The 11,177-nt window shown below is 40.3% G+C and overlaps 1 protein-coding gene across 2 annotated transcripts in view; it reads right to left on the bottom strand.

Annotated features, from left to right (window-relative positions):
* Nucleotides 1-6,130: 6,130 nt before the first annotated feature.
* The window catches only part of ELFN1 (extracellular leucine rich repeat and fibronectin type III domain containing 1), an 809,922-nt gene continuing 804,875 nt past the window's right edge, over nucleotides 6,131-11,177 (bottom strand). For both annotated transcript variants that reach the window (XM_089682377.1, XM_089682385.1), the window contains one exon: nucleotides 6,131-9,991. In XM_089682377.1, the coding sequence (XP_089538503.1) occupies nucleotides 7,168-9,597 (2,430 nt within the window). In that variant the 5' untranslated portion in view covers nucleotides 9,598-9,991 and the 3' untranslated portion in view covers nucleotides 6,131-7,167. The remainder of the gene's footprint in view (nucleotides 9,992-11,177) is intronic.

Here is an 11,177-nt window from a genome sequence, read left to right as displayed (position 1 = left end):
GAAATTACAAATGTTTAGGCAATCTCATATTTATTTATTTTATTTGTATTGGTATGACACAAAAAAGTGGAGAAACAAAAAGCCATATTTGACACATTGCATGCAAAACCCCCAAAATGAACTGGACAAAATTATTGTCACCTTCTCAAAATTGTAAGAAATAATTCCAAGTTTGTTATGCTCCTGTAATTTGTAATTAAACTCACCTGTATCAATTAACAGATGCTGACAATATATAAATCACACTGCCAACCAGTTAAAATGGTGAAAAATTGACTCAGCCTTTCTGTTGTGCATCTCTGTGTACCACATTGAGCATGGAGAAGAGAAAGAGCAGCAAAGAATTGTCTGAGGATTTGAGGACAAAAATTGTGAAAAAGCATGGACAATCTGAAGGTTGCAAGTCAATCTCCAGAAATTGTAATGTTCCTGTGTCCACTGTGCACAAAATTGTCAAGACGTTTACAGCACTGTAACTAATCTCCCTAACGTGGACAAAAGGGAAAACTTGATCAAAAATTGTAATGAAGGATTGTTCGAATGGAGGCTAAAGAAACTCGATCAACTTCCAGACAAATTCAAGCTGACCTTCAGACACAGGGTACAACTGTGTCAAATCGCACTATACGTCACAATCTGAATGAAAAGAGACGCTATGGTAGAAGACCCAAGAGGACCCTGCTGCTGAAACAGAAACATAAAAAAGCCAGATTGGAGTTTGCCAAAACTTACCTGAGGTAAAGTAAAGCCCATAATTCTACTATTTTCAGAAAAAGCAATGAGGCCTTTAAAGAAAAGAATACAGTCCCTACAGTCAAACATGGTGGAGGTTCACTGATATTTTGGGGTTGCTTTGCTGCTTCAGGCACTGGATGTCTTGACCATGTGCATGGCATTATGAATTCTGAAGACTAACAAAGAATTATGGGGTGCAATTTAGGGCCCAGTTTCAGAAAATTGGATCTCCGTCAGATGTCATGGGTTTTACAGCAGGACAATGACCCAAAGCACATGTCATAAAGCACCCAGAAATGATTTAAGGCAAAGCACTGGAGAATACTGAAATGGCCAAACTGGCCAACAATGAGTCCAGATCTCAATCCCATAGAGCACCTGTGGAGAGATCTCAAAACAGCAGTTGGGAAAAGGAACCCTTTCCAGTCTGAGAGACTTGGAGCTGTAGGCAAAAGAAGAGTGGACCAAAATTCCAGTAGAGAGGTGAAAGAAACTCATTGATGGTTGCAGGAAGCAATTGATTTCAGTTATTTTTTCCAAGGGGTGTGCTACCAAATATTAAATTGAGGGTGCCAATAATTTTGTCCAGTCTGTTTTTGGGGTTTTGCGTGGAATGTTTCAGATTTGGCTTTTTGTTTCCACACTTTTTTTGTCATAGCAATACAAACAAAAAAGAAATAAACATGAGAATGCCTTAACATTTGTAATTGCAACCATTTGCAACCATTATGTGACAGCAATGTAGGGGTGCCAATATTTTTGGCCAAGACTGTATATATAATTTTCTCTTCTGTGTTAATATATAAATACCATAAGCTTTTACATACCGAAATAAGGTTTTATTATTGGCAAAACTTAACCCCCCCCGTCCCGTCACTATTGGGAGCTCCATTGCTCCCTTAATATTTCTCCTCCTCACTGTCACAATCACCACAAATAACATGGCATGTTCTTGTCACACTTAGCAAGAACATGGAGTAATGCATGTGTACCAATCTATCCCACCTGCCCAGCCTGTCAGATGAAACTTGGAAATAGTTCTGCCTTGTGATCAACCATAGGCAGAATCCCTACATGTGCTCAGGGTGAACCTGCTCTCATCTGTGAAAAGCAAAGGGTGTCTGTGGCGAACCTGCCAATTCTGGTGTTCAATGGCAAATGCCAATCGAGCTCTATGGTGCTGGGCAGTGAGAACTGGACCCACTAGGGGATGTCGGGCCCTCTGGCCACCCTCATGATTTCTGTTTCTGATTGTTTGATCATTCGCACCAGTGGCCTGTTGGAGGTCATTTTTTAGGACTCTGGCAGGGCTCATCCTTTTCCTCCTTGCACAAAGGAGCAGATACCGGTCCTGCTGATGGGTTAAGGACCTTCTACGGCCCTGTCCAGCTCTCCTAGAGTAACTGCCTGTCTCCTGGAATCTCCTCCATGCTCTTGAGACTGTGCTGGGAGACACAGCAAAGCTTCTGGAAATGTCATGTATTGATGTGCCATCTTGGAGGAGTTGGGCTGCCTGTGCAACCTCTGTAGGGTCCAGGTATCGCCTTATGCTACCAGTAGTGATACTGACCCTAGCCAAATGCAAAACTAGTGAAAAACAGTCAGAAAAGATGAGTAGGGAAAAAATTGTCAGTAGGCCATCTCCACCTGCAAAACCATTCCTGTTTTGAGGGTTGTCTCATCTAGCGCACCTGTTGTTAATTTCATCAACACCAAAGCAGCTGAAACTGATTAATAACCCCCTCTGCTACTTAACTGACCAGATCAATATCCCAGGAGTTTAATTGACTTAATGCTATACTTTGATTAAAAAGTATTTCTTTAATTTTTTTGAGCAGTGTATATTTATGTAATATTGTGCTTTATTGGCAATGTGGTGCTTAGATTAACAACCAACCCAAAGTGGTTCTCTCTAGATCTGATGGGAAGCTCTGAAATGAGGGGAGCTCTGCTGATTTCTATTATCCAATCATGTGCAAGCAAAAATTCAGTTTTTTTTTCATTTCCTTGCATGTGATTGGGTATTCTTTGCAAAGTGAAGCTTTACGTCATTTACTAAGCTCTGGAGCAAGTGCACTTGCAGTGCACAGTATATTTGCCGTTAGTAAACCAACCCCAATATGTTTGGTATTATAGTTTATTGGGATTTTTATTTTGATAATGTTGCCCATCAGTAACTATATAGGATAGAATAAAGATTTATTTATACATATTGTTTCATATGTAAGAAAATCCATTATCTTTTATTTACTTTGAAACATACTCTACATCTTAATATTTAATTTTAAATGCACAAAAAATATACACTATATTGCCAAAGTATTGGGACACCCCTCCAAATCCATTCAGGTGTTCCAATCACCTCCATGGCCCCAGGTGTATAAAATCAAGCCCTAGGTATGCAAACTGCTTCCACAAACATTTGTGAAAGAATGAGTCACTCTCAGGAGCTCAGTGAATTAAAGTTTGGTACTGTGATAGGTTGTCACCTGTGCAATAAGTCCATCCGTGAATTTTTCTTTCTACTAAATATTCCACAGTCAACTGTTAGTGGTATTATAACAAAGTGGAAGCAACTGGGAACAATATCAACTCAGCCACAAAGTGGTAGGCCACGTAAAATGACAGAGCGGGGTCAATAGCGAAAGACCTCCAAACTTCGTATGGCCTTCAGATTGGCACAACAGTGCATAGAGAGATTCATGGAATGGGTTTTCATGGCTGATCAGCTGCATCCAAGCCTTACATCACCAAGTGCAATGCAAAGCGTCAGATGGAGTGGTGTAAAGCATGCTGCCACTGTACTCTAGAACAGTGAAGATGTGTTCTCTGGAGTGACAAATCACGCTTCTCTGTCCAGCAATTTGATGGATTTGTCTGGGTTTGGCGGTTGCCAGGAAAATGTTACTTGCCTGGCTGCACTGTGTCAAGTGTAAAGTTTGGTGGAGGAGGGATTATGATGTGGGGTTGTTTTTCAGGGGTTGGATTTGGCCCCTTAGTTTCAGTGAAGGGAACTCTTAAGGCATCAGCATACTAAGACATTTTGGACAATTTCATGCTCCTAACTTTGTGGGAATGGTTTGGGAATGGCCCCTTCCTGTTCCAACATGACTGTGCACCAGTGCACAAAGCAAGGTCCATAAAGGCATGGATGAGTGAGTTTGGGGTGTAGGAACTTGACTGGCTTGCACAGAGTCCCGACCCCAACCCGATAAATGGGATAAATTAGAGCAGAGACTGCAAGCCAGTTCTTCTCATCTGACATCAGTGCCTGACCTCACAAATGCGCTTCTGGAAGAATGATCAAAAATGCCCATAGACACATTTAGGAGAAATCTTGTGGACAGCCTTCCCAGAAGAGTTGAAGCTGTTATAGCTGTAAAGGGCGGGCCAACTCAATATTGAACCCTACAGACTAAGACTGGGATGCCATTAAAGTTCATCTCTGTGTGAAGGCAGACGTACCAATACTTTTGGCAATATAGTGTACATTTCTTGCAGGGATTTGCTTTTAAGACTGTTATTCTTACATTTATCATATAAATAAACAGACACCTTATGTGGTTAAGTTGATAAAAAAATACAAAATAAGGGGTACGTTTTGGAGCAAGTAAAGGATAACGGATATTTGAGAAAAGAAAAAATCTTTATCAGTATTGTTCCTCAAAAAAGTGTTGATGGGTAAAGCTTTTAAATTACTAGTGCCAATAAACAACATTTAAAAACCAGAGTTTTAACCATTTCCAGCTCTGTCCAATACAAAAAAATACCATTTTCTCTGTAGTAAGGCTTTAAAGTGAACCTTTCATTAAAATGAACCTTTCATTCAAATGGACCTTTGCCCGGATTATGCACACTAAAGTATTGACATATTCTGACAAGCAGTAGCAGCACTTTAAAACAATCCACCACTCACACCCTCATCTATAGGCATTGTAGAAAAACTATTTTAAAACACGGGAACTGAAGTGTCAGCTTTTTCTCAGCAGATCTTGGACTGAAACTCACCTTTTGAGTCTTGTATTATTGTGAACTTTGAACTTTGAGGATCTTTCAGAATGAACAACTTCACATTAAAAGCAGTTAGAGAGGTCAAGATTGGCATGTTGTAAAGCTCATTTACTGTGTATGTTTAAAAACTCCACTGACTGAGGTCTCTGCAGGTATCCAAAACTTCTGGGTATGTTGAGTACCTGCTCCCCATTTTCTAAAGAAAAGGTAATTGGCAATTCTTTGGCATGCCAATAGTGATGGGTACCTGCAGTGGCCAGAGATCTGCAAAAAAAAAAGAACAGCTTTTAAGACATGGGCTGATGGAAAGGTATGTTTATGCTGGCACTCTTAATGACAGGGTCACTTTAAAAGTAGCATTTGAAACATGGATGCATTGTTTCTGACAACCAATTAAATACCAGCTATTCCACTTCTACTGTTTTCCTAGTGCAAGATGGAAAATGACAGTTGTAGTGTGGGAGGATGCTACAGCAACACAATGGATTTTTTTCATCCAAATGTAGGTTGTCTCTGCTTTTGCCCCTGGGCAGGACAATGGTGACATTAAAGTCAATGGAGGTGGAGTGTCTACTTTGTAAAAAAAAAAAACAGTTCCTGCTGTTATGTAACCATACTGATATGGGGTTTTTAGGCCCAGAGAACTGAACGGGGATGACCAAAAATACATGCATTATACGTATTTGCACATTTTCAGTGCACTCAAAATGTGGTCTTGATAAAAAAATAATAAAGGAAAAGCACAGAAGAAAACAATCAAAAATGAAAATACTTCAAAGCACATTTAAAAAAAATTCACAAAATGGAGATATAATCTCCCATAACATGTGAAAAAGCACATCTGAAAACTGTAAAGAAACTGCATGGCACCAAGGCCACCAAGGGTTTAGGTGGACCTGAACTCAAAAAGTAAAAATTTGCCATCTTATATGGATGATCTAGAAATGGTATTTGTGCTGAAGTGGAACCATGAAAGTTTTACCTTTTGTCATAGGCAATGTTGCCTAACTGCTAGTTTCACGAGATTTGAAGTGAGATTTGATCATGTTAGTACTGTGCTGCTGACGTTTCTCCTGCTGGAGATGAAAGCTGTATCTGTAGTGAAAGGATCTCCCTGCTTCTGTTCTTTTTTTATTCTCTGGATCTGTGTTTCTGCCACCTTGTCTGATCATTACATCACTAGTAATTACACTGATCAAGGGGGCAATCTCTGTTATGATAAGGACAGGCCGTGCAGGACAAGGCTTGGCAGCTCGGTAATGGGGAAAGATCAGCTGCAGGAAGCCTACAGACAATACGAGGACTAGACTTTTACCCTCTGCTTGCTTTTTGGGCAGAGCTCAGTTCAGGTCTTTTAATGTTAAAAAACACACAAGAATACCGATTCATTTTTGTAAGAGTGTCATCTATTTCTCATTGCAGTTTACCTCTTTCAGAAAACAGCCATTCAGCAAAGAGATAATGAAACCAACCCTGAAAACAACAAACATAGAATTCTTATTTTTTTTTTAAACAAAATAAAGTGAAATAATAAAAAAAAACTTTTTTTTGTTTCTAAAACCCATGATTAAAACCTGATACAAACAGGGTATTTTTTTTAACCCTTTAGCAGTGACTGTCAAGAAGCCTCAAGTTCTGCAGGCTGCCAAAGAGTTAAGCTATAGGTATATTTATATATATATATTCTCATATTTAATTTCTCTCTCTCTCTTTACAGCAATCATTGCAAATATAGAAATTTGTATCTGTACAGTGTAATAGTGATCACAGTTTCAAATGCAGCTGTAAGTGTTCAATGAGAGCCTCCTCAAAGTCTGCACTGGAAGACTCAGTTAAAATTAAAATTAACGTAAACGAAAGGAGTTATGTTCCAGTCCTGTTGCTGTTGTTTAATGTATTTGAGTTTTCTTTGTCCTGCAGAGATGAAGGGAAGGAACAAAATTCCACACGAGTCAAACCACGCAAGTCGGAATATGAAATTACATGCGATTAGGCGTACAGTTCAGACCACTCCCGCTAGCACACTCTTTAAGTCTTTTTTTTGTTGTTGTTTTTTTATATACTTTTGTTTAAAAAAATTGAATTCGTCTTCACAGTTTTAGTGTATATATTTTTCTCTGATTTGGTGCATACTCTCACTTCAGTGAGTTATGTTTTTCTCAGCCGCTTTGTTTTCGTAATATGATATATATATGTATATATATTTTTTTTCCTTTCCGTCCTTTAAGACAGTTTAGAATAAAAATTAGCTGCTGCTAGTTTGATTTTGGTCCTGTTAACCTCTTTTCCACTAGAGCCCTGCAGAGGGCTGTACTCACAATGCTCTGCCGGGCTCTCTGGCTAGGGCAGGGTTAGGAATTCTAAAAGAAAAAAGAAAAATTAAGTCACGGGTAGCTGGAGGCAAAGGGAAGAGGTGAGGACTCAGGACTTGTGCTGGGCAGAGACACCCTTCCAGTAGTCTAAGATGTCATGAAGATCCTCATCTTTGGCAAACTGGACCTTTTTGCGCAGGGCGTGGCCGGCTGCCATGTACTCTTCTTCTTTGTGGCGCTTGCGGTGGAGTTTGAAACGCTCCCAGATACTGTGGGAGGGCTTGCATGTATATTCTGGACTGGAGGAATAGCTTAGGTTGTGGTAGTGAGGTGAAAGTTGGGAATAAGCCAGTTCCCTGGGTCTGGGCCGGGTTAAAGGTTCCAATATTGAAGTTTTACGCACTCCCATGTTTTCATGCTGAGGAAGAGGTTGTTGTTGCTGCTGCTGTTGCTGCTGTTGCTCAGACTGATGTGAGCCTGGATAAGAGTGCCGGTGCTCTGTGTACTGGCGAATCTTTTCAGCTTCTGCTCTCAAGATAGCAGCAGCTGGAGTCACAGTGAGGATGGTGTCAGCAGTTGGGGAAGTCTTCTCAATGTATTTTGTTTCAGATTTGTGTGCTGACCCTTCAGACCGAAAGGATCTGGGGCTGCGGACAGAGCCACTGGAAGATGTGCTAGAGCGTTTTGGTGGCCCTTCCATGCTATGATGCCTTTGTAACGGGTGACTGTAACTATCCTTATATACTGGAGAAAGAAAGCCATGTTTGCTGGGTATCTGTTCTGATATTAATACCAGCTGGGGCTCTGCTGTAGACACAGCTCCAGACTTCACCCCTTGGAATGAAGTGGTTTCTGATTTCAAAGCATCTATACAGTTATTAATGATCTGATTAACTTTGTCCACTTCTTTAGCTATAGTGGATATCTCAGCCACAGAACTCTGTGTATCTGGTGGCATTGACAACTCACAATCCCTTCTCTCAGACTGTTCACCAGTTCGTACCTCCATGTAGTTCCCTTTAGTGGCCTTAGGTGTCTCACTGCTTTCTATAAGTTTGTATTGCTCCACTTCCCCCACTGACGGCAAATAGGGGATGCGTGACATTGTTTCTGGACCCATCATCTGACCTTGAGAAAGCTGACTGATACTGGGGGTCTCCATTTCGGGACCATATTTCAGTTCAATGATCGTTTTCTTCATACTACTACCGGCTTTCTTGTGCTTTTCCTCTTTTTGGCGCCTTTTGCGCAGGCAGTAATACACGATCCCCAGAATGATGACCATACCAAACAGGCAGCCAAGAATAGTCATGATATAGTGAGTGGCGGTGGAAGGCGTAGGCACATGTTCTTGTTTGGTATGGCTGCGTGTATAGAAGGCTATGCAGGTGTGGTTGAACCTGAGAGAATTGCGAATAGATGCGACGCAGTATGTGTAATTTGTATTGGGTTTCAACCCATCCAACTTAATAGACTCTTTTTCTGACTTCAGGTTCCGAATGTCAGTAAAGAAGCTGTTATTATATTGAACCAGGATGTACATTTTGCTGTAAGGATATGGAATTTCTGCAACTAAAACTGCGTCAGAATGTGTTTCTGTGTTTAAATTAACACTGAGGCTGACTTTGGAATTGGCAGGAGGAGTATAGACATTAATGAGGGGTGTAGTCCCATCTCCAGAAAAACAGTCTTCTTCAGAACAAGGACTTTCAGGAGGGCCAGTGGTGGCTTGGTACCTTGGAGATATCACATATGGCATCATAGTATATGAACCGTCTTTGCACAGAGTAGAAAGCATGAAAAGAGCATTGCGGTAGTTGGATCTTCCTTGACCCAATAAAAAGTAACCACTGTAGTCCGGGGGGGAATCGCACTGCATGCGGTCAAACGTACGTGTCATATTGGTAAATATCTCCAGCCACTTTAGGAAGCCCAGAAGCTCACATGAGCAATAGAAAGGATTACTGTACAACTCACACACAGTTAACTTACTGAGGCTTGCAAAGGTGTTACTGTCCAGCCTCTGGATCCGATTCATTGACAAGTCAATGTTCATAATGTTTGGGCACTCCCAGAAGGCATTAGGAGTCACAGTTTCAATGAGGTTTGCTTGGAGGTAGAGATACTCCAACTTGCCCAGCCCCCTAAGAATTCCCTCTGTGAGATTTCTTAATCTATTGTAGCCAAGCTGGAGCACCTGCAGATTGAACTGACCAGCAAAGGCTCCATCTTCAATGTAGGACACCTCATTCTTGGTGAGGTTGAGGTACGTCAGGTTGCCAAAACGGCTTAGTGATGAGTAGTGGACGCTCTTTATTTTATTCTCATTGAGCCGAAGGTCCACAATGGTGCTATTAATGTGCTGTGGTATAGACTCATAAGGTGGCTGGTTTTGACTGCAAATAGCTAGCCAAACGAAACCCTTGTCTCCTTCGATCAGCCAGCAGTCTCCCTGTACTTGTCCAGTATATAAAAGGGCAAATAGAACAAACATCCATAAACAGAGTGCTGGCATTTCTATTCCTTTGTGAACTGCCATTGTAAATTATGCTCCAGAACCTAAACTCCTTGGTATGTTCTATTTTTTGTGAAATAAAGTAAATTATAAAATGAAGGAAAATTTCCCTTTTTTCACTTTTCTCCGCATCTGTACAATAAAAAGTGTTCTGAACATTGAGCGTTAATGTCAGTTCTTGCCAGAGGAAGACTTGGGATGAGTCGAACAGTCTACTCTGTTGGTGTGTTGGAAGCAAATTCCTTGTGCATATTGAAGTCTGAATCTGGAGTCCCTAAAGACGAAAACTCGTTTGCTGGTTGATCTCTAAATATTATTCGGCAATTTGCAGGCCCTTCTTTTTCAGCCACTGGCGTTGCATCATCAAGCTTTTTTTCTTCTCGGTAACTGATGTATTCACAGTGCTCCAGAAGTCTTCCTAAAAACAAAAATAATAAATGTGAGTGTGTATGACTATTTCTTTCTATCTTTCAAAACATTTGTGAAAAATAATAGTCTCAGTACAGATATTAACTGATGATGCTCTGCAGATCTAACATTTAAATTGAGTTGTTGCAATAAAGATAATTACACAGAAGCTTATAATATAGTAAACAATAAAACCTTCAGCTTTTTGTTGTTTAGACCATATATTAAAAATAAGTTTGTTCAAAAAATTACCAGCATATATGTGTTAGGCAAAAACACACTGGAGGCTAACACTTTGAAACATTAAAATGTTGGCTAATCTATCAGTCTATTGTATATTTATAATAGCTGATATAATGCTTACAGGCTCATTGAAAGCAGTGAAAAATTTAAGCTCTGAGCCCAGGCTTATTTCTAAGGCCGCATTCACACCTGAACGACGGAACAGGTCACTTTTTTTGTCCATTTTCAAGTGTGCTTTTCATGTGACATCATAGTGAAGCCCATTTACTTGAATGGGCAGCCCTACATGTGAAAAACACTCCAAAATAGCGCAAGTACCTGTGTGAGCAAGTATCCTGTGTCTCATGCATCTCAATGTTTCATTTTCGATTTTCAGTTAAGTGTACATTGCAGGGAGTCATGCCTGCAGACTTGTTCTGGGTCAATGGCCACAGTAATAAAGCAAGGACAGGGGTGGCAAATTTGAAGCTTGCAACTTTAAAAGTACGTTGGCTATAGGAGCTCTAATATTTCAATTCTGGCAGGTTCGCTTTCAGTAAAGCGTCCAGGCAAACAGCTAAATACACAAATGTGATACATAAAAGGGAACTCTTTCAAAGTATTTGTATTTCTGTCCATCTAGTTCCAAGATTTAAATAGTCCTACAACACAGCACAGCCCTGTCTGGCATGAAAAAAAAACACCTGATATTTTTCTGCTGCAGTTTAGTAACACTTACTGTAACCATCCTGTGATTGGACAGTGAAAAGAGAAGCAGCAGATTGATAGGCTTTCTGTCACTCTGCTCTCTCCTCCTAGTATGCTCCTTGTTAGCACTTGATTTGGCTTCTTGATCTATATTAATTTGTTTCTTTTGTATTTGCCTTGAGTTATTATTAATATACAGTATTTATGTAGCGCCAAAGGGTTTGCTCAGCGCTGTACAATAGCAAGGGGGACAGAACATGAGACAA

This window comes from Staurois parvus, unplaced genomic scaffold, assembly GCF_062004578.1.
Source record: "Staurois parvus isolate SC_StPar_1 unplaced genomic scaffold, SC_StPar_1.0 ptg000018l, whole genome shotgun sequence".
Lineage (NCBI taxonomy): Eukaryota > Metazoa > Chordata > Amphibia > Anura > Ranidae > Staurois > Staurois parvus.
Note: the sequence above shows the minus strand (reverse complement) of the source record. Positions and strands in the feature narration are given on the sequence as shown.